General features: G+C 43.2%; 1 protein-coding gene across 4 annotated transcripts in view; it reads left to right on the top strand.

The window, feature by feature from the left end:
• The window catches only part of POLA2 (DNA polymerase alpha 2, accessory subunit), a 154848-nt gene extending 136442 nt beyond the window's left edge, over positions 1–18406 (top strand). For all 4 annotated transcript variants that reach the window (XM_033956268.1, XM_033956270.1, XM_033956266.1 and 1 more), the window contains exon 18: positions 17438–18406. In XM_033956268.1, coding sequence (XP_033812159.1) covers positions 17438–17587 — 150 coding nt within the window. In that variant the 3' untranslated portion in view covers positions 17588–18406. The remainder of the gene's footprint in view (positions 1–17437) is intronic.
• The last annotated feature ends 5881 nt before the right edge of the window (positions 18407–24287 follow it).

The raw sequence follows: 24287 nt of genomic DNA, 5'->3' as shown, positions 1-24287 counted from the left end.
GGATCTGTAAACTGGCAAGGTAATTTGCTAGTATTTGGTAAACCACTACCTTCCACAACAGTAGGTCCACATTACCTCCCTCAACAAAATATCCTCCTTTTCCCCTCAAATCGCTTCCTTCTCTTTCTTCCTATTGCTGCTAATGCCCAGCAGAGATCTTTTTCCTAGGAAGTGGGAAATAACCTAAGACAACTCTAGTGGCGGTAGCAGTGGTAGGTTCTGAAGTGACATGGACAGTCTGTGATCAGACTCTACCACCCGTCTGGAAACCACAAGAGTCATAGAGTTGACCTGGAAGCAGTATATGCACTGACTGAGTCTGTCCCCGACTTCTCAGACTTAAAGGCCAATGGCCCAGGTGGGCTCTTCAAACTTTGTGGGATCGCCTAGGTAGGGAGAAATTTTCCACTTATTTCTCCATGCCCCATTGAGACTCCTGCATTGTGGCTTGACCCCGCCCACCAGGCACTGAACGACACCGTCCCCAACTCCTCAGCCTTAAAGGCCAATGGCCCAGATTGGCTCTTCAAACTTCGAGGGATTGCCAAGGTAGGGAGGAATTTTCCACCTATTTCTCCCTGCCTTATTGAGACTCCTGTATCGTGGCTTGACCCTGCCCACCCAATGCTGAGAGATGCTGTTCCCGACTCCTCAGCTTTAAAGGCCAACAGCCCTGGCGGGCCCCTTCATGTAGTCCGAAAAAAATAAGCACAAGACCATATCCTTCCATCCCCAGGAAACAAGTAACTACCCTCCAGGAGAAAAAGGTACAAACCATCTATCCTCAACCACTCTTCTAATTACTAGCCACCAAATTCCACCATTAACAAGTTGTGCCTAACTACCTGGTCCAACTCTTCCCCCCTCAACAGCTTCTACAGATTCAGCAGAATACACTCCCACCATGAAGGAATTCTACATACTACCGGTACTCATATTTCTCATAGGTGTTGTAAGCCTAATTGTGGCCAAACCAACTCAACCCACCAGCAAAACTTTTCTCACATGGTTCCCTATCTATCACATGTTTGGAAACTATGGCGCACCTGGCAAACAAATCCATATTCTACAGATCACTCCATGCTATCTCACAAGCCCAGCCCCACAATCATTGGCAATCGACCCACAAGCAAAAAGAAAATTAAACTTACACATACTAAAACCCATCCAAACCTGAAATATATCCACATAGCTCATCATCCTGCAAACATTAGTACTATTACCCCCAGTATCCTGCATTTATATCAATGCCTGAACGGTAGACAACAAATTACTAATATTGAACAAACTGATATCTACTAATGACCTTGGCCTTGTCTTCTTCACGGAAACATGTCTTAAAGACAAAACCTGCACAGAAATGTCCGCCTCTGTCCCCCAGGTTACAGTATCATTCATACTCTTAGATTAGGAAAGCGTGGAGGAGGTCTGGCAATAATCTACAAAAGCTTTTTAAACATCACCTTTATCGACACTTCAGTCCTCCCTGACTTTGAATATATGGCATGCAAACTGGAAGATAGATCCGCTATATCTTCCAGCAGTGTTGGTATTCTACCAATTTATTGTCCTGAACTACGGTCAACTGACACCACTAAACTACAAGAAATTATTTCAAACTTCACATGCCAATTTACTAGACTAATAGTTGTAGGTGATATAAACTTACCACTAGAATTACAGGACAATATCAATGCCTACAGATTCAAAAGATTCCCCGATAAAAGCCAGTTAAATCTAAAACCTTTAGGTCCTACACTTGAAAAAGGACACACACTAGATATTAATAATAATAACAACAGCTTATATACCACAATACCATGAAGTTCTATGCGGTTTACAAAGATTAAGCAAAGGTACAAATTGATTGACTTTAAGAGGGGAGGAAGAAAGAGGGTTAATAGGACAGGAAATCCATTTTTGAGGAGAGAGTGATCAATAGAACAAGTTAATCGCTATAGAGGGGAGAGAGAAGAGATCAGTTGTCTAGATACTTTAAGAACAGGTGTGTTTTCAGACGTTTCCTAAATTCCTCATAAGTAGTGGGTGAAAGCAATTGTTCTAGGTCTTTACCCCATGATGCTGCTTGGTGCGAGAGAAGATGTTCATGGTGTTTTTTCAGTTTACAACCTCTCTCTGGGGGGGAAACGAAGTTAGAATGTGAGCTTCTCTTGTGTATGTTGGTTGAGAAGACAAAAAGGTCAGTTATATATTTAGGGGCAAGTCCGTGTAGTGCTTTGAAGCAGAAGCAGGCAAATTTAAACTTTACGCGCGCCTCCATTGGCAGCCAATGCAGCTGCCGGTAGTAGGGTGTCACATGGTCAAACTTCCTCAGCCCAAAGATCAGTTTGACCGCTGCATTTTGCATCAATTGTAAACGCTGCATGTTCTTTTGGGAAATTGCTAAATAGGCGATGTTACAGTAGTCAAGTAGACTCAGTACGAGGGATTGGACTAGGGTTCTGAATGCCGCTATTATTATATTATTGCATCCAGCTCCTCCCCCCCTCCCACACACACACACACACACACACACACAAAAATCTCATCACAGATACTGACTGGTTCCCTGGTCAGACCATCACCTACTCTCCTTCAATCTCTTCCTAAATATGGGCAATGCTTCAACAAGAGGTCACACTGAAAAAAAACATTAGCAAGGGGAAAAATTGATCCTACCCAATTCTGGCATGAAATTTCTGAAATGCTAAACACAACTTCAATTAATGCCAATACAATGCTGACTAACTAGAATAATGCGATTGACCACACACTGAACACACTAGCCCCTTTATGTTATCACAAAACAAGGGCCTTAAAAACCTTTCCTTGGTTCACAGATAAATTGAAAACAGAAAAGCAAAACTGTCGTAAACTTGAAAGGCAATGGGAAAAAAGTAAACTTATCTGAACACAAAATTTCATGGAGAACCACGATCAATAAATATAAATACAATATTGCTATCACCAATAAAAATCACTATGCTCATGAAATAGAAAACAATAAACTTCAATATCAAAAAGCTTTTTCATTTCATGCACACCATGACTATGCCTCCAGAACTAGGCCTTTCCGAAAAGATTTCCCAACTGAATGCTCAGACCCTTGCTGACTACTTCCTTAACAAGATAAAAACTGTACAATTAGAAGTTAAAAATACATCCATTACAGCAGCACACTTAAATCTCTAGAAAATTCTGACATATCCAAACTCCTAAAGAAACTCTCCACCCACAGCAGCATCCTTGATAAATACCCCAACTGGTTGTCAGCCAACGCCCTGAACCACATCATCACTTGGATCACCAACCTTCTAAACAACGTACTTCAACATGGCCAGTTCCCAGCCCAAATGGGTCAGATTGCCCTCACTCCAATTCCCCAAAACATAAATGCTGACCTATCAAATCCTTCAAACTACAGGCCATAGCAGGCATCCCAATACTCACTAAACTTCTAGAAACTCATGTCTGTAAACAACTCTCGACCTATATTGAAAAATACAATTGCCTCTATCCCACACAGTTCGGATTTCGTCCACACCATAGCACAGAACTACTTCTAGTAACCTTAACCACCAAAATCAAACAAGCATTAAGCAAAGGTTATCAAGCAGTACTACTCCAATTTGATATTTCTGCCATGTTTGACTCTGTCAATCACCTCCTACCCCTAACAAACTCAGCAACATTGGCATTGCGGGCACAGCATTTAATTGCTTCAAAGACTCCCTACAAAACTGAACTAAACTAAACTAAACCTTGGGTTTGTATACCACATCATCTCTACATTCGCAAAGCTCGACACGGTTAACAAGGGTTAGGGTAGAAAGGAACTTCAGTGAAAGGAAAAGACAAAATGAAGAGAAAATTTAGGACAGAGTAACCAGAGAGAGGAAGAGTTACATTTTTGAAAATAACCAGATTTTCAGATGTTTACGGAAGAATTGGAGGGAGCTCAGATTCCTAAGAGAGGAGGTAAGATTGTTCCAGAGCTCAGTGATTCTGAAAGGGAGGGAGGAACCTAGTTTTCCTACAAGGGAAACGCCTTTTCGAGAGGGAAAGGAAAATTTCAGTTTTGGGGTAGATCTGGTGGAATTGGGGTTAGAAGAATTCCAAGAAAGAGGAATAAAAGAGGGGAGAATGCCGTGTAGGATCTTGAAAGTAAGGCAGGCACATTTGAAGTGGACTCTGGAGATTATTTGAAGTGGAGCTTGGACAAAAGTGGTGAGACATGGTCGAATTTGCTTTTTGCGAAGATAAGCTTAGCAGCGGCATTTTGAATCCGCTGGAGTCTTTGAAGGTTTTTCTTTGTTAGGCTTAGGTAGATAGAGTTGCAATAGTCCAGTCTGGAAAGGATGGTGGATTGGACAAGGACGGCAAAGTGTTTTTGATGGAAACAGGTTCTCACTTTCCTTAGCATGTGAAGGCTGAAGAAACATTTTTTTATTAGGGAGTTGAGGTGATCGTTGAAGGAAAGTGTAGAGTCAATGATGACTCCCAGAATTTTACTTGAGTATTCAGAATGCAGGGTGGGGCCAGAGGACAGTGGGATGGAGGTGGGCAGTTGGTCCAGTTTTGGACCGAGCCAGAGAAGTTTTGTTTTGGATTCGTTCAGTTTCATCTGCACATTGTGGGCCCAGGATTGAAGGTTCGATATACATGAAGATATGTTTGCAGAGAGGTTGGTGAGATTCCGGTCAGTCTCGAGGAGAACAAAGATGTCATCTGCGTAAGTGTAAAGTGTTTCAAGTGGGGAGAGATGGAGGAGTTTAAGGGAGGACATGTAAATGTTGAAGAGGATAGGAGAGAGAGGTGAGCCTTGTGGGACTCCACATATCGGGTTCCAGGGGGAGGAAGAAGTGCCCTTCATGTTGACTGTGTAAGAGCGAGAGCGTAAGAACTTCGAGAACCAGTCAAGGACTGTGGAGTTAATGCCTATCTCGGTGAGTTGGTAAATTAGGATATCATGATTGATGACATCAAAAGTTGCAGAGAGGTCGAATTGAAGAAGGACGGCGAACTTGTTGCGAGAATGGAGATGTTGAACTTTTGAGATTAAGGAGGTCAGAAGGGATTCGGTGCTGAAGTTGGGACGGAAGCCGTATTGGTAGGGTAGAAGAATGGTGAATTTTTCAAGGTAGGAAGATAGTTGAGTGGATATGATGGATTCTAGCATCTTGGTAAGGAGAGGAATGTTTGCTATTGGACGGTAGCTGGATGGTGTGGAGGGGTCTAGATCAGGTTTTTTCAGTAGTGGGGTTAAGGAGATATGGCCCATTTCTGGGGAGAATAGACTCGAATGGAGGGCAGAATTTATGAGAATGGTAACAGATGAGATGGCCTGAGAGGGAGTGTTCTCGTAAAGGTAGGCGGGGAATGAATCCAAGGTACAGTTGCAGGATTTATAGATGGAGCTTGACTTGATTAACAATCATAAAGTAAATCAACAATAATAAGATGAAAAGTTTAAAAGAAAAAAAAAAGTAAAGGTAAAGCAAGAAGCATAAAATAACAATAAGGAAAATTAGGCAGATCGGGTTGCTAGATGCTTAGAGAATAAAAATGTTTTCAATGTTTTACGAAATAGTTGAAAGGAGTTTAAGTGTCTGATCATAGATGGAATTGTATTCCAAACCTCCGTTAATTTAAACATGTAAGAGTTCACAAGGAAAAACAAAGAAAAACTGCAGACAAACATACAAGATGCAGGCTATGTTTATTATATCAATTAATGATTGCGGTTAATGTTACTACCTTTACACAAACCTAGGGACCCGACACGGTCCATGTTTCGGTTAACACGCCTTCACCAGGGGTCCTAACAAATGAAAATAGGAATAACTGAAGATATACAAAACCAATATATGGATACATAAATAGTAGAACACTTATAAGGTGGTGTGCATGAAGACAAATTTTAAAAGCAACAAATTGAGAACCAAAAACCCATCATGATGTGGGATGCAAGGTGATAAGAGCAATAAGATAAGATATGTATCACAATCTTGCACTATTATTTCATAACTGCACTCACACTTCACTGTTTTTATATATATATATATATATATTTTTATCTCTTTCCAATATTATGGTCTTTTCACATCACTAACACACGCACCATATCTTATCTTATTGCTCTTATCACCTTGCATCCCACATCATGGCAGGTTTTTGGTTCTCGATTTGTCACTTTTAAAATTTGTCTTCTTGCACAAGTTTCAAGTTTATTAACTTTTTAATATACCGACCATCACCAAGTATCTGGCCAGTTCACAATAAAATTTATACAGAGGAAAAAAGAAAAAGAAAAAATTTAAAATATAAAATGTAGTGGGTGAACATTAAAGACATAATTTGACTAACATGAAAGTTAGGATATGAGGGGAAGGGGGGGAAAGTTACATATTTTGGAGAAGAGAGGGAAATAGTGGGGATAGGGAAAAACATATTGGGTAGGATCGCTTTTATTAAAGCGGTTGGTTAAATAAGTTGGAACCAATCAGATGAAGAAGAGAAAAGATAAGGAAAAGGGTGAAATAGAGAGGAAAAAGGTAGAAAGAGATTGAAAGATTAGGGGAAGAAAAAGAAAGAATTTAGGAGGAAAAAAAAAAAGGGAAGAAGAAAAAGGTGGAACTAAGAACAGACAAAAGCATCTCGGAATAAAAATGTCTTCAAATTGGTCTTGAAATTATCTAGATGTTGTTCTTCTCTAAGTTGTTGTGGTAAAGCATTCCATAGTGTTGGGGCGACAACTGTAAAGTTTGTTTTCCAGGTATAATAGAATTCTTTGATTGAAGGAATTTGTAAAAGTTTTTGGTCTGTTGACCTCAGAGTACGTGGAGAATAATGGGGGATGAGTTTCTTATAAAGATATAAAGGCTGGTGTGAGAGGTTTATTTTAAAAGTAAGCAGAATGATTTTATAGGTTATGCGATGTGTAATAGGCAACCAGTGTGCCTCTTTCAGTAGCGGGGTGACGTGATCATATTTGCCTATTTTATAAATGATTTTTATTGCCGTATTTTGTATTAATTGTAAACGACGGGTTTCTTTTTGTGGGAGGCCATTATAAAGAGAATTACAGTAATCTAAATGAGAGATAATGAGGGAGTGAACTAGAATTGTAATTGCTTCTATTCCTAAGATTGAGGTTAATGAACGGATTAGACGAAGTTTGAAAAAGCAGATTCGTACGACTGAACTGATTTGGTCATGAAAGGTGAGATATTTATCGATTATGACTCCTAATAGTTTTATTTTTGTTTCCATTTGTATTGGAGTAGATTTGATAGAAATTTTACCTGGTAAAGATTCACTATTTTTGATTGGGAGTAGTAAAGCAGAAGATTTATCAATGTTGAGAGAAAGTTTGTTAGTATATAACCAGTCATTTATAGTGTCAAGTTTATGGTTTATGTCTGTTACATCTGAAGTATTTGAGGTATTGATTGGGTGGAGTAGTTGTATGTCATCAGCATAGGCGAAGATTGTGAAACCAATAGATTGAGCTAGCGTAAGAAGAGGGGAGAGAAAAATGTTAAAAAGTAGTGGGGATAGAATAGATCCTTGTGGAACTCCATAGGTCGGTGATATGGATTGAGAAATTTCATTCTTTACCTACACTGTAAAGCTTCGATCAGTAAAGTATGAAATGAACCATTGAAAAGCTAGACCTATAATACCGCAGTCTTTGAGTCTATTAAGAAGAAGTGAGTGATCAATAGTATCGAAGGCTGCGGAGAGGTCGAGAGAGATAAGAAGAACCGATTTTTGGTGCTCATGATAGTAATGAATAGTTGAGATGAGGCCTAGCAGTGACAGTTCGGTGGAGTGTGAGGAACGAAAACCTGTTTGACAAGGATGAAGGGCATTGGTATTTTCAATGAATTCAGTAAGTTGAGTATGAATGATTTTTTCTGTAAGTTTAGAAATAAGGGGTAAATTAGCAATAGGACGATAATTTTCTGGTAGCGAAGGGTCTAGGTTGTGCTGTTTCAATTTTGGACTAACGAGTGCTGTTTTCCAGGAAGTCGGTACTAGGTGATCAGAGAGAGATTTAGAAATCATTTCCCAGATAAATGGACCGAAAAAGGAAAAGTATTTTTTAAGGAGTAGAGGGGGAATGCTCTCCATAAGAGTATTAGAAGTGTTTAGAGATTGAAAGATTAGGAGAAGAGTAGCTAAAGACGGCATTTTGAAATTTGAGCAAGTGCTGAATGAGAGATGGGAGGAATCGTCGGGAGTGTGAGAAAGAGAAGCAGGGGGGGAAGGTCCTAGATATGATCTAATGTTTTTGATTTTAGTATCAAAGAAGAGAGCCAACTCATTGGCAGATGGTTGTGTAGTTGAGGGAGTGGATTTCTTTTTAGAATATTTTGAAAGAGATTGGACTAGATTGAAGAGAGATGAAGAATTACGGGTGGAGGAGATTAACTTGGAATAGTATTCTTTTTTGGTTTGTTGTATAGTAATTTTGTACTGAGAAGCTTTTTCCTTGTAGAGAATGAGAAAGTTGTTTTGGCGTGTTTTACGCCATTTATGTTCGACAGATCGAAATTGTTGACGAAGAAGGGTAAGTTTATTGTTATACCAAGGTTGTTGTTTTTTTGAATCTGGTTTGAGATGGGTTTTTATTTCTTGTTGAGGTGCTAGGGAGTCAATTAAAGATTTTGTTGAGGTTTCCCAATGAGAGAACTGTTTGTCAATAGAAAGTAAAGAAAAGTCGTTGAGGTTTAAATTAAAAGAGTTTTGGATAGAGGAAAGAGTTATTTTATTAATGTTCCTGGTGATATAGTGATTTTTATTTGTTTTTTGTTGGGAATAGGATGAAAGTTCTGGGAGGTCCATTTGCCAGTTAATTAAGATGTGATCAGTCCAAGGTAGAGAATAAGATTGAAAGTTTTTAAAGAGGTTACATAAGGAAATAGGGCAGAAGATCATGTCAATGGTATTACCAGCAGAGTGGGTGGGCATTGAGATGAGAGGAGATAATGATAGATCAGAGATTAACGTTAAGAGTTCTGCAGTGTTAGGGTGGTTGGGGATATTAAAGTGGATGTTGAAGTCGCCTAGAATGATAGAGTCAGGATAAGAGATATTAAAGTCTGAAATAGTGGAAATAAGAGTAGAAAGCGAAGTTTTAGTTACTGGAGGGGGGAGGTATATAAGAAGGAAGTTAAGAGAGGGGGAGTATTTTATATTGAAATGAAGGGATTCTACAGGAACGTCTGAATAGGAGGTGACGGTGTTAGGCTGAAGAGGAATAGAGGTATGGAAAATAACAGCTATTCCTCCTCCCTTTTTATTTGGGCGGGGTTGGAAAATTGCCTTGAAATTAATAGGACATGCTTGGGTTAGATATGCCTCCTCTCCCTGAGTAAGCCAGATTTCTGTAAGACATAGGATATGAAAGTTGTATTGGATAATGGTATCATGGTGGTGTTTATTTTTAATGGATCGTACGTTAACCAAACCTATATTTAATTTGGAGGGGAAGTGATGTGAAGTAGAAAGAAGGTTGGAATTAGAAAAAATTGGAACAGTGATATAGTTTCTGGGCTGGATTTTAGTAAAGTTAGGGGGAGGGGAAGATTTTAGGGGTCTGTGGCCCCATATAGTGGGAATGGAAGCCATTAATTTAGAGCTAGAATATAGAGGTAATGATGAATTGGGGTGGATAGATGTTTGGGGTGATGAAAAGTAAATAAGGAGGTAGCATAGAAAAAGAAAGATTCTAACTTGAGATAGTGTGTTAAAAGAGGTTTTGATGAAAGGAGTATTGTATGAAGGGAGAGAATGAACGAAGGTATGGGCAAGGGTTTGAAGTAGCTGCATGAAGGAGCGCATAAAGGAGCAGGACCTGATCCTTAGGTGTGCTCCTTTGGCGTGCGCTGCAAAGCAGGAGAGTTTATAGTCAACGCTACCAGTGGTGGGGAGTGGGCGGAGTCGTCGGCGCCGCCGCACACTGTCATCACACTGTCAGCCTAGAGGCCTATGGGAAATTATATCAATCTGACTCTGGCATGGGAAGGCAAATAGATCCTTAGTGCAGGGAAACTGTTTCAAGTATCCCTGATATGTTTTAAGTTTCCCTGATTGAATCATGACTAGCTAAAAGGTGTTAATGTCTGATTAAGAGGGTGCTTAGGACAATGGTGCACAGATCAAGCCAGAGACTTAATCCCATCACCATGCTTGCAGGTATCTCATCCTCCTTAGCAATTAAATTAACCATTGTTTCAAACAGTTTACAAATTCTAAACAGAAAGATACTGGGGCATACAGGTTTCTATATTGAGCCAAGGTATAAAAGCCTGCTCTCTGCAACACACATATATCTCTCTTTTTCTATGGAGCTATCAATGTATCTCTCTTTCTATCTAGCTATCTCTTGGCTCTTTGCTTGGCACTCTGGTTCTGTCTTGGCTCTCCCTCTCTCTGTCTATCCTTCCCTTTATCTATGGAACACGAAGCTTAAACCATCCCCCTTTTCTCTCTCTCTGGCTCTTCCTAGAACTGCAAGCTTCTATGTCCCTCTTTGCCTCTGAACTCTGTAAGGCAGGGAAACTGCTATGCTCTCTATTTAATTGTAATGCTTAATTGTAATGATTATAAATATTGCTTTTCTGTAAGACTATTTCTATAATATATTCTTTATGCAAACACCTCTGGCTATGCCTTCTTTATTCTACTTTCTGGTGAGTCATCGGTGAGGGAACTGAACCTGGGACCAGCGTTTGTCAGGACGCCTTTCACTTAACCCCTACCACCATACATTGGGGGGGTCACTAACTGAAACTGATTGCTTTTCTTTTCCCCTATTTATATAAGTATATTATTTAAACAAAACTGACACACACCACCTTATAAGTGTTCTACTATTTATGTATCCATATACAGTGGAACCTCGGTTTGCGAGTAACCCAGTTTGCGAGTGTTTTGCAAGACGAGCAAAACACTCAGAAAACTTTTGACTCGCAAACTGAGCACTGCCCCGATAAACGAGCACTTACAGCCCAGGAAGCGCCGCTTCGGGGGATTCCTCTTCCGGCCAGCCTTCCACGTCGGGTGCCTTCCGCAGGTTGGAGGGCCTTTGTCTGGGCCTGCGCGGCCGGGTGCCATCCCGCTTGCACGTTGCGTGTGACGCACACAACGTCAATCATCGGCGTAGTGCGTGTCATGCGCAGCATGCGGGTGGGGCAGCGCTCGGCTGCGTGGGCTCGGATGGGGGCTCTCCAGCATGCGGGGGGCATCCGACGTGGAGGGCTGGCCGGCGGATGGAGGAGGCATCTCTCTGAAGCGGCACTGCGGGGTTCTCCGGCGGCTGGCGGACATTAGATGCATCCCCCCGAAGCGGCACTGTGGGGTTCTTCTTCAGATGACGGACGGAGAATGTGGACGGAGGAGACGGCGCTGCAGCACCCAGCACCTGACAGATACAGACCCCGGGTTCTGGAACGAATCGTCGGTGTTGCCACTATTTTCTATGGGGAACTTTGCTTTGATAAACGAGCGTTTTGGATTACGAGCATGCTCCTGGTACCACTGTATTAGTTTTGTATATCTTCAATTATTCTTATTTTCATTTGTTAGGACCCCTGATGAAGGCGTAGTAACCGAAACATGGACCATGCCAGGTCCCTAGGTTTGTGTAACGGTGGCAACATTAACATTTCCTTTTGTATCTGTACTGAATTTTGTATGTATGCATTATTTTATAATAAATTGCCGTATGGTTTTTTCCCCTATTTTAATTTGTAATACGCTTTGAAATATTTGACATTGCGTGCGCATCAAATTTTAATAAAACTTGAAACTTTGTTTCTCCAACACCAGTAGGAGGGGCCGTTAGATTGTGTCCAACACTGGAGAATGCTTTTCATTCCCACAATAAAGGCCTTCATCACCCAAGTTCTAGGACCCCTTCCATGAACTCCTAAAGCCGCCCCGTGCCCTAATAATATACATGCCGCATACAACTGAATAGATTGGTGCAAGACCCTTCCCATATATTTTGTCAGTCTCTTCCAAAAGGCAGCAACAGGGCCGCCACATAGGCATTTAAAAGTCTCTATCATATCTCCCCTCTCCCGTCTTTCCTCTAAAGTATACATATTGAGATCTTTAAGTCTGTCCCCATATGCCTTATGACGAAGATCACGCACCATTTTAGTAGCCTTCCTCTGGACCGACTCCATCCTTTTTATATCTTTCTGAAGGTTCGGCCTCCAGAATTGTACACAATATTCTAAATGAGGCCTCACTAGAGTCTTATACCTCCTTTTCCCTACTGGCCATACCTTTTCCTATGTACCCTAGAGATTAATGACAAAAAAAAATTTTTATGCTTGCCCCATTTTGCAAATGGATAATGAAGTAACAAATATCTGTTTAGACTTTATCTAAAGGAATTAATATCAACATGTCCATCATATAGGGCTCCTTTTACGAAGGTGCGCTAGGGTTTTAACGCACGCACCAGATTAGCGCGTGCTATAGTGCACGCTAGCTGAAAAACTACCGCCTGCTCAAGAGGAGGTGGTAGCGGCTAGTGCATGTGGCGTTTAATTGATAAAATAAACAAAGCCTGCATCTTGTACGTTTGTCTGCAATTCTTTGTTTTTCCTTGTGTTGCTTTTACTTCACTGCAGATTGTGTTGGATTTTGCTTTTGTTTTTAATATGTAAGAGTTCACCAGTTTTCCTTTAGATATAATTCCCCTAAAGGAAGTGAAGGAAAGTTTTAATCTCTGTAAATTTCGCGAAAAGCTAGATCTTTGGTCATTCCAGAATAATGGAACCAGAGGTATAAAAATACCAAACAGGAGCTTGAAAACAACACAGGCACATTTAAACTGAATCCTGAAACAGACAGGGAGCCAATTAATTTTTTCCAGTAAAGGGGATACATTGTCAAACTTCCTCTTCCCAAAGATCAATTTGGCCGCAGTGTTTTGTATCAATTGCAATCTTTGCAAATTGCCTTTGGTTAGTCCTAAATAAATTACATTGCAGTAATCCAACCGGGCTAATATGACGGATTGCACCAAGACCGTAAAGTGTTGGAGATGGAAAAATGCCTTAACCCTCCTCAACATATGCAAACTGAAAAATCATTTCTTAACCAGAAAATTTATTTGGTCTTTAAATGTAAGTGAGGAATCTAAGAGAATTCCTAAAACTTTAGAAGAGAATTCGATTTGTAATGTAATTTCTGAAGTTAATGTTATAGGGAGGGAAGCAATCCAGATTTGGCCCTAACAACAGAAGTTTAATTTTAGCTTCATTCAGTTTCATTTGAACAGACAGCGCCCAGCTCTGAAGCTTGGAAATACAGAAATTTACATTAGAAGCAAGATTTGAAAGATTTGGATCTACTTCAAGCAAAATAAAAATATCAGTGTATGTGAAAAGAGTTTCCAAAGCTGATAGCTTAAAGTTCTTCAAAGTACTCATACAGATGTTAAAAAGGACTGGAGACAAAAGAGATCCCTGTGGGACCCCACAGTTAGATCTCCATGAAGCTGACATTGCACCGTCCATATTTACTGTATAAGAACGTAATACCAGAAATTTATTGAACCACTCAAAGACTACCTGATCAAGACCTATATCTGAAAGTAGATAAATCAAAATGTTGTGATGTACTACCTACCTAGTCCGGAAAGATGAGTTATTCTCAAGAAATTGGCACGCTTTCTGCAGTATTCCCCAAGGATCTCCTCTATCCCCATTACTCTACAACCTATTCATGAGTTCCCTAGGCAACATCTCCTTCACCAACGATGACTGCCTACTATCATACGCTGACGACATTCTCCTACTCATCCCTATTGAAAGTAACTCCAGTGACATCCCTCTGAAAATAGCCAACAACATAGAGAAGATACATACATGGGCTACACTTAATAAACTCAAGCTAAACACAACGAAGACCACAGAGCTATGGTTTCACAGTTCTCTGCAAACAGTCTCTATAGCCATCACCCTACCCTCAGGAACCAAACTAGATGATGACTAAACTTCAAAAATTCTTGGAGTCACATTGGACTCTACCCTTTCCTATGAACCTCAAATCTTCGATTTATGGGGGGGGAAAAACCTTCTATAGTATGAGAAAACTCAGACTGATCAGATCACTCTTCCACAAACATCACTTAACAGTTTTAAGCAGGCAGGTAGGGAGAAGATGAACCTTGCGAGTACATCCAACCCTGCAACCCTAGGGGGCGTCCCCATGGGATCCCCGTGACCCGAAGGGGGAACCCGCGGGATTCCCATCGTCCCCGTGCAGCTCTCTAGCACAGAATGGAGGGAGGGAGAGAGAGGGGCATGTTGGAACTCGGGAGGGAGCACAAGCTTTGGAAAAAGGATGGAAGGAACTCGGGAGAGGGCATGAACTTGGGACACAGACTGAAGGGAGGGAGGAGATCATGAGCCATAGGATGGAAGAATGGAGGGAGTGAAGGAAAGAGATGCTGAGGTGGGGGAGGGAATGGGGAGAAATGGGTGTCTGAGTGAGAGGGAAAGTGAGAGAGTGCACATGGGGAGATGAAGAAAGAGAATTGTTGGGCATAGGAAGGGAGAGAGAATTATTGGACATAGTGGTGGGAGAAGGAGTGAGGTAGAGATGCATGGGGAAGAGAGCGATGAGAGGGAGTAATGTTGGATGTGGTGATGGAGAGGGAACAGTGGGATGGATGGAAAGGGAATGTAAGAGGGGTCTCAAGGAGGTGGAGAAGGGAAGAATACTAGGTCCAAGTTACATACAAATTTCAACTTCAGAACGGTTTAAAAAATGGAACCTGTTCTTAAACCGGGGATTGCCTGTAATACATAAAGAATCTGTGACAAAAAAATACAGATTACTTTGCTTTGAAGAATATACCAAGAGCTGGAAAGCTTACTGTCCTCAAATGAGAAAGGCTAAGCTCAAACAGAAGAAAAACTGACTTTGGTCAAATAAAAATGAGGAGATCAATCTGTTTAAAAGTAGAAAAATATATACTAATATTGTAAAAAATACTTTTATACATTGCATAATAGCTTACAATACATCATAATATAACGTTTTAACAACAACAGGAAGTACTTGCTTCTTAATGGCAGCAGAAAAATAACCAATCAATAATAACTTTCTTTTCAAATCAGAACTATCCAATTGAAGTATAGTTAAACATTGTATATCAGTATATTGCCACAGTGGTGTTTTAAACATTAAGAAGTACTTGCTTCTTAACAACAACAGAAAGTGCAATTTTTCGTGGGACTTTTCTTACTCTTCTTTTCATCACTGTTCTTAATATTTTTCACTGTTATTAATATTTTGATATATCAGCTCTTTCTTTAATATAAAGACAGTTTTTGTGAATTGACTTTTTTGAGTAAGAAGGGTTCATGGACTAATGACTATCACTGCAATGGCTCAATTATCTGGATTGTAACAAAATAAGGGAAAAATCCAGGTAATTACAAGCAAATGTCAAAATACCACAGCCCAGTACAGATCATCTTGATGAGTTTATAATAAAACAAACAAACCCCAAAGAACCCCCCCCCAAAAAACAAAACAAAAACCTCACCACCTAACAAAACACCATAGGTGACTTACCATGAAGTTATCTAATATAATAAAACGCTAGGCCGCGCATGCGCAGTTCCATCGCGTGCGTCCGTTTTCCGTGAGATGTACAGCATCTCAGATAGGAGTGGCATGCGCCCAAAACACTCTCTCTCCTCCCCCGAGACGGATGTCGGACATGGTAGCTGTCGGCCCGTGCTGTTTTTTGATCTGCCCTGCTCCTTGCCTGAAGTCCTCTCTCCTCCCCCGAGGCTGATGTCGGACGCGACGGCTGTCTCCCCCGAGGCGGATGATCTTATGGGAATCAATGTTCTTTGCTCTGCCCTGCTCCTTGCCTTACTAGGGGCAGGTGCACAGGGAAATGGTGTGGGGGGAGGGAATGCTGCTTTGGACAGACAGACGGAGGAAGGGACACAGAAAGACAAGAAGAAAGACACAGGGGCAGGTGCGGGACAGCGGGAGTCGCGTCAGGAGGGGTGCGGGATGCCGCAGAGGGAACTTTTCCAATGGGTGCAACTGGGCGGCTGTCGGGAGCCTCTGATTACGGGCAGAGCAAGGTAAGTGTATTATAGGGATAAGAAGGAGGAGGGGGGGAGAAAAAGGAAGGGACGCCTACTGCTGGACAGGGGGAGAAGGAAAGAGGTGCTGATGGACAGGGGGGGGTGAAAAAAAAAGAACGGAGGCCTAATGTTGGACAGGGGGAGATAGAAGGTGCTGCTGGACAGGGGGGAGGTAAAACAAAGGGAGAAGGGCTGCTGCTGCATAAGGAGACCTGTGAAGGGGTGGTGGTGGACACAGGGGAGGTAAAAGAAAGGGAGAATGGACAGGGGGAGCAGGCAAGGGGTGGTGATGGACAGCCAAGGAAAAAGAAAGACAGAAAGAAAGAAAGCGGCTAAGGAGAGAGAGAGAGAAATAAAGAGACACACACACACATATATTCTAGCACCTGTTAATGTAACGGGCTATAAGACTAGTATAGTAATATTTCTAAAACAAATAATAGTTAAGTTCTGGAACATTGCTAGAATGATGTGGTAAAAAAAAAAAAGATAGTGTAGCAGGGTTTTAAAACAGGTTTGGACAAAGTCAATAAACTTATCAGCTTAGACCTGTTTATCCCTGGGGATTGGTAGCTTTTGATCCTGCTAGGTTACATGTGATCTGGATTGGCTGCAGCTGACCCAATATGGCAACTCATACGTTCTACAAATAAGAAGAAATGGAGAAATCTGATCACATAACCGCTTACCAAAAACACTCTGTACTGTACCTTCAGTAAATCAAACACTCAGGATGACACAGCGTTATTCACAAATAAGGAAAAAGGAGGAAAAAGCCTTAGATGTTACAGGGGAACAAGGCACTGCTAACGGAAAAAAGTACATTTAAAGCTTAGCTTTACTTTTAGAACTTCTTCAAAGCAGAAAAAAATATGTATTGCAAATTTGTTCCAGACCCAGTATATGTACACCCTAAATTTGGCCAGAATGCATCATTTTTGAGTGGTAGCTGAAACTCCTTCTCTAGGGAATAGAATTCACATTGTTCGCATGCTATTAATCCAATTCATCACAGGTTTCACATGAAGTCACAGTAGAGTGGAGTAAGTTTGAAACCAGTTTGTTTTATTCAACTATCTATGTCTGAAATTAAGATGTCGGTGAGACCCTTACATCAAGCTGTGAAAGCATTACGAGTGGGACTGGAGATTTAATCTGCGGACCTACCCTGCTTAATGATGGATAAGGAGCTTTTTAGCATTAACATAATAGGCTACTATTCTTAAATCAGTGTTGGGAAGCTCATGGTTTTAAGGACTCACCTGTCTTCTGACCATACTTTTGTTCTTGTTCAGGATGTCCTCGGCTGTGTCTGCATCAACCCTGGGCGGCTCACCAAAGGTCAAGTTGGCGGGACTTATGGACACCTCCTCATCAAACGTGAAGCAGTCAGCAGGGAGGAACGAAAGAGTCCTTGCATTTCTGCTCAGGTTGTCAGAATCTGAGAAACCTCTTTCCACTGTGGAATAATGAGAGCACATGCTTTTAACCCTTTCTATGATGGATTCACTGGGAATTTTCATAAAAGTCCAATGATGTTTGGAGTTTAGATAGTTCCCAAGGGGCAGATGATAGACTTCTTACTGCTCCAGTTGTATTCTGACTATTGACTTCTAGCAAAAAATTTTTGGTGGATATTTTTCTCCTTTATTCAAAATTTCATATTAAGAGAAAACATTTGACTCTTCACCTGTGAGCTGGATCTAAAGGGGCCTGCCAGGGAATAATATGAAATAGTGCTCTGGTTTTCCCTGGACAACCTTTACATTGTGGCAGCTTTGATTGGAAAAATACTACTTTTAGTACTCTTTATGATTAAAAATAATAGGGGTGTCTTTCCCTAAATTCTGAATGGGATCCGTCTGCTGTTTATGCATGATTCAGCATTGGACACTGAGTTCCTACATTCATAGAAGATGATAATACCAAAGATCTTGGAGATGATATTGGTTTCATTTTGCTTTCCTCCTGCATGGTGCTCAGTCTGGCAGTGGCACTATTTTAATCATATCATGGGACACATCCCAAGCTTCTTATTATTAAATTCCTTTGCAGTAGCTGAGTGAAAAGAAGGAGAAAGAACTGAATTTATGTTCAGGTGATTTACAGTTCTCATCTTTGCTGAAAAGTTTAAAATTGGAAAGGGAAGTTTTGGAGATTATTTGAAAACTGATGCAGTCACTCTCATAAGCCTCCATGGATGTTTTACTTTCACTCTAGGAGGCCAGTATCTATACATAATTATGAATAAATCAGTTTCCTAATACCAGTGTAATTCCATTCATTTAATCATTTTCACAGTGCTTAGGCAACATTTTTTTTTTTAGGTGTACACAAAGTCCCAATTCTTTAGCAACTCTCCAGACTGGCATAGGTTAATCTTACAAGTGGGTTATATCTCATCATGACCAGCAGGTGGAGACTGAGACAAAACTTACCCTAATTATCTTAGTCTTCTCTCAGTCTCCAGCAGGTGTGGTGAGCTGTACCCATCTCCCTTGGTAGGGCTGTTGGAATTTGTTTAGGACTTTTGTCCCCATTTTTGTGCCGGATTGAGCTTGGGAGGGCCATGTTTGGGGGTCCGTCCGACCTTGGGGATGTCACACCTGACGGGTCTTGTGTTGGGTCGCTCCCCCCTTTCCTCCACCTCTCCAACATTTTTTTAGAGGTGTCTCAGTAGTAAGCTTTGCCCCCTAATTCAAGCAAGGCATACTGCTTTGAGAACCAGTGGAGTCTGTTCTGTTAAAATAAAATCTGAGGTAGTGCCGGTCTGAAGGGTTGCTTTCCCTTTAAATATACTGTAAATTACTGTATTTTTCAACTAACCAACACTTTTCTTTTAGCTAGTTTGCATATGGAGCAATTTAGCACTTCCCAGGGGAAGAGGTATTCGCGGCCAGCCTGAAAACAGCTGTTCGGGCCGGTGCAGTGAAGGAGCCTCATCGGCAACAGGTGCCGGCGTCCAGGGCTCCCCGTTACTAGTGCCTTGCGAGCCGGCAGCGGTTTGCAGGGAACAGTCTTTCCCTGCCACCCACGGAGGGATTTCCTATCAGCTGTTTTCTTTCACATCTGATGCCGGCTTTTGCTTGCTTAAGCGGCTGGGACAGTCCAGGCTTTCCAGCCACTACAGGCCCTGGAGGGGTTGTTTTTGGCGGGATCTTTGCCGTTTTTCCTCACATAACCCCTCCATCTTGTATGTAGCCTCAGGTGCCTTCTCCCTGTTTTGGCGTAACAGGGACAGATGGATCAGGAATTGGCTGGCGGACAGGAAACAGAGGGTAGGAGTAAAGGGACACTACTCGGACTGGAAAGGGATCACAAGTGGGGTCCCACAGGGGTCAGTGTTGGGACCGCTGCTGTTCAATATATTCATAAACAACCTGGAAACAGGGACAAAGTGCGAAGTCATAAAATTCGCGGATGACACAAAACTCTCCAGTAGAGTCAGAACTGTTGAGTATTGCAAAGAATTTCAAGAAGACCTGAACAGACTGAGTGAATGGGCAAAGAGATGGCAGATGAGCTTCAGTGTAGAAAAATGTAAGGTCTTGCATGTGGGGAAGGGGAACCCAATGTACAGCTATATGATGGGAGGAAGGGTACTGGGGGAAGGCAGCCTAGAAAAGGACTTGGGGGTATTGGTGGATAAAACAATGAAGCTGGCGGCGCAATGTGCAGCGGCCTCAAAGAAAGTGAACAGAATGTTGGGCATAATCAAAAAGGGTATCACTACCAGAACGAAGGAGGTTATTCTACCATTGTATCAAGCAATGGTTCGCCCACACCTGGAGTACTGTGTCCATTACTGGTCGCCGTACCTTAAGAAGGACATGGCGATACTCGAGAGGGTCCAGAGAAGAGCGACAAGTATGATGAAGGGCATGGAAAACCTTTCATATGCTGAAAGGTTGGAGAAGCTGGGGCTCTTTATCCTGGAAAAGCAGAGACTTAGAGGGGACATGATAGAGACTTATAAAATCATGAAAGGCATAGAGAAGGTGGAGAAGAACAGATTCTTCAGGCTAACCGGGCCAACAAAAACAAGGGGGCATTCAGAAAAATTGAAAGGAGACAGATTCAAAACGAACGCTAGGAAATTCTTCTTCAATCAGAGGGTGGTGGACACCTGGAATGCGCTCCCAAAGGAGGTGATAGAGCAGAGTAAAATATTGGGCTTCAAAAAAAGATTGGATGACTTCCTGAAGAAGGGGATTGAAGGGTATAGGTACAGGTACTAAATGAACAGGAAATAAACAATTTAGGTAAAGGACCACTTACAGGGGGGCCACCGCGGGAACGGACTGCTGGACACGATGGACCCCTGGTCTGACCCGGCAGAGGCAATTCTTATGTTCTTATGACAAGTTTCAGCTGGGTCCCCTGCTAGGGCAGAGAGTCCCAGCATGGTGCCGCCAGGGGGTTTTTCTTGGGTAAAGCATATTTTCAGGTGGCTGGGGGTCCTACTTGTGTCCCAGGGGTCTCAGGGGGGTTGTTCCCTCTGCGCTCTCTGCTGTTTTGACCCCTTAATTGTTTTTGCTTCCCCCCTCCTCCTCCCTCATCCAGGCGCCCGCGCTTAGCCTAGGATGAAGACTTGTCTTCTAAGGAGAGTTTTAACTAATGTATGGGAACCTGGATCCTTGGGGAGAACCTCCAGGATTCTCTCGAGGGAACGGCCACTGGGACTTGGGTTTTCCCGTCTACCAGAGAGGAGGCATTCGTGGTGTGCTTTGAGGAGTGTGAAGGACCCTCTTCTTTCAGGGATTTCCTCTGCTTCCCGCTCTTGTCCAATACGTCCGGGTTGTTTTTTTTCCTGGATATTATCCTGGCACAGTGGAGTTCACCGGAGGCACCTTTTTTGGTGTAGGCGCTCCTTGGGTTGTTTGTATCCTATCCGGTGGGGGATAGAGCTACCTTACAGTCGCCAGTGGTAGACGCTTTGGTCTCAGCTATGGCCACATGGCATACTGTGCCCATCGAGGGCAGTTCTGTCTTACAGGACTCCGAGGAGCATAAGTTGGAGATCATTCTTAAACAGAATTTTCATGTGTCTGCCTTGGGGGTCCGGGCAGCTATTTGTGGGGGACTGGTGGCTCGGGCTGTGTTTTGGGGGCCGAGCGGGTCCTTGACAGTGCTTCTGATGGCTGGTTCTTTGTGCATCAAGAGGTGGCCCAGATTGAGATGGCTGCCTTTTTTCCTCTCAGATGCCCTCCATGACTTCTTGCAGACGTCTGCCAAATCCATAGCTTTCTCTGTGGCTGTGCATCTGACTTTCTGGCTTTGGCCTTGGTCGGCAGATGCAGTGTCCAACACTAAACTCACTAAATTTTCTTTTCAGGGGTCCTTGTTGTTTACAGAGGTTTTGGAAACATTAATTCAAACTCTGACACTCTAAAGTGCCCCGCCTGCCTGAAGACATGCTTGCCAGGCTTTTTGAGGTGGCACTGCTTGGGGGTGTCTGAGAGATTTCCACAGGTGCCGCCCTGGGCATGGAGCTGCTCCCTACCCAACCTCTGATTTTTGCCTGAGGTTTCTTTAAGTGAATACAGTCCTGTCGGGGGCCCGTCGGGGACCTGGGACTCCCTCTGCCAGTTCTCCTGCTGTCCATTCTGCCCAATGATTCTTTGCTGGCACCCCCTCTGGTTCCGGTGGGTGTTCGGCTGGAGGTTATTCAGGACGGTTCTGCTCTGCAGTTTGCTCGCTCCCTACAGATCATTTTCTAGCTTCTCCTTGTCAGGCAGCATGGAAGAGAAGGCTTTTTGCCAGACTTTAAAGATCTCAAAGCAGGTACTCAATTTATTTTGTGGTGCCGAAATTACAGGGGTCCTTTCGGCCCATCTTAGATTTGAAGGGGTCAACAGGGCTCTCAGAGTTCCGTCTTTTCGCATGGAAACACTGTGATTTGTGATTCTGGCGGTTTAGCTGGGGGATTATTTAAGCTCTCTTGCCCTGTCGGAGGCCTACTTGCATGTTCCAATTCAGGCCTCCCATCAGTGCTTCCTTCACTTTGCAATCTTGAGTCAGCACTATCAGTTCTATGCGCTTCCTTTTGGTCTGGTCACGGCTCCAAGGACGTTCACCAAGGTTATGGTGGTTGTCGCAGCAGCCTTGCGGACAGAGGGCATTCTGGTGCCTCCCTACCTGGACGACTGGTTGTTTCAGGTGAAGTCGTCTCAGTAGAGCACGCAGGTCACGGCTCGGGTGGTGGAGTTTATGCAGTCGCTAGGATGGGTGGTCAACCTTTCCAAGAGTCAGTTGGCCACATCTCAGCGCCTGGAGTACTTTGGGGTTCTGTTCGACACATCCTTGGGCAAGGTCTTCCTCCCAGAGGCCCGGGTAAGCAAATTGCAATCTCAGATTCATCTGCTTATGGCATCCCGATGTCCTCGGTTGCAGGATTTCCTCCAAGTCTTGGGGTCGATAGCAGCTTCCCTAGATGTAGTGAGGTGACCTCGTGCCCACATGCATCCTCTCCAGTATGCTCTACTTCGGAGGTGATTGCCCCAGAGGCACAATCTGGATATCCCTGTTCCTCTGAGGGATTTGGCGTGCTGCAGTCTTCGTTGGTGGCTCCAGACCTCCCATCTTGTTCAAGGGACGAGTTTGGATCAGCCACAGTCGACGCTGCTTCTCACGGATGCCTGTCTCTTCGGTTGGGGAGCTCAGTGTCTAGGTCACTCAGCTCAGGGCACTTGGTCCACGGAGGAGGCCTCCTGGTCAATCAATGTTCTGGAGACCAGAGCTGTCCATCTGGCGCTGTTAGCCTTCCGCTCCTTCTTGATGGGCACGTCAGTCCAGGTTCTGTTGGACAATGCCACGGCGGTGGCCTATGTCAATTGTTAGAGGGCATCAAGTGCACTCAGTTGGTGCAGGAGGTGACTGCTCATGATCTGGGCAGAGTCTCATCTTCAGGACATCTCAGCCTCCCAAATAGCCAGACTAGAGAATGTTCAAACGGACTTCCTCAGTCATCACGTTCTAGATCCCGGAGAGTGGTGTCTAAGATAGTGCAGTCTTGGGGTCAGCCCCTCATGGATCTGATGGCTACAAGTGTCAACCCAAAACTGCCCACTTTTTCAGTCATCGCAGAGATGGTCAGGCCAAGGGTCTGGATGCTGTGGTTCAACCATGAACAATGGAGGGGCTGTTGTATGTGTTCCTTTCGTAGCCATTAGTGAGCAGAGTTCTACTCTGCATTGTTCGTCATCCGGGCATGGTGGTTCTGTGGTGGCTCCGGATTGGCCCCAACGTCCGTGGTATGCGGATCTTGTGCGGCATCTGGTGTCAGATCCTCTTCTTACTCAGGGCCCAATTCCCCTGTTTGATCCAGCTCCCTTTTTGTCTTACAGCTTGGCTCTTGAAAGGAAACACCTAGGTAAGAAAGGGGTATTCAGATAAAGTGATCTCCACTCTCTTGGGGTCCCACAGACTTTCCACTTCTCGGGCTTACGTGTGGGTTTGGCATATATTTGAAGAGTGGTGTACAGCGCGGAGAGCGGTCTCTTCTCGCGCTTCCCTGCCTAACATCTTAGAGTTCTTGCAGGATAATCTGGACAGGGGCCTGGCTTGGTCTTCTCTTCGGGTTCAACTTGCAGCCCTGTTGGCCTTTTGTGGGTTATTACGGGGTCAGCATCTGACTGCCATTCCTGATGTTGTTCGCTTCTTGCAGGCGGTCAAGTTGCTCAATCCTCCCGTGCGACCATCTGTTCCCTCTTGGGATTTGAATCTGGTTCTGTCTGGGCTGGTGTGCCCCTTGTTTGAGGAAAACAACCGGCGAGGGAGGAGGTGGGACCCCTGGATGAGGGAGACAGGAAGGGAGTGGTAATGGAGGAAAAGGAGGTGGTGGACAGATTAAATACGTTCTTCTCGTCGGTCTTCACAAAAGAGGACATATCCAACGTGCCGGAACCGGAAAAATTATTCAAGGGGGATCAAGAGGAAAAATTATCGTGCATGGAGGTAAGCCTGGAAGACGTACTCAAACAGATAGACAGACTAAAACCTGACAAATCTCCGGGCCCAGACGGAATCCACCCGAGAATACTAAAAGAGCTTAGAGACGAAATAGCGGAGTTACTACAGCAGATTTTCAACCTATCCTTGAAAACAGGGGTAATCCCGGAAGACTGGAGGATAGCGAATGTTACA

The sequence above is a fragment of the Geotrypetes seraphini genome, chromosome 8 (assembly GCF_902459505.1).
Source record: "Geotrypetes seraphini chromosome 8, aGeoSer1.1, whole genome shotgun sequence".
Taxonomy (NCBI): Eukaryota; Metazoa; Chordata; class Amphibia; order Gymnophiona; family Dermophiidae; genus Geotrypetes; species Geotrypetes seraphini.
Note: the sequence above shows the minus strand (reverse complement) of the source record. Positions and strands in the feature narration are given on the sequence as shown.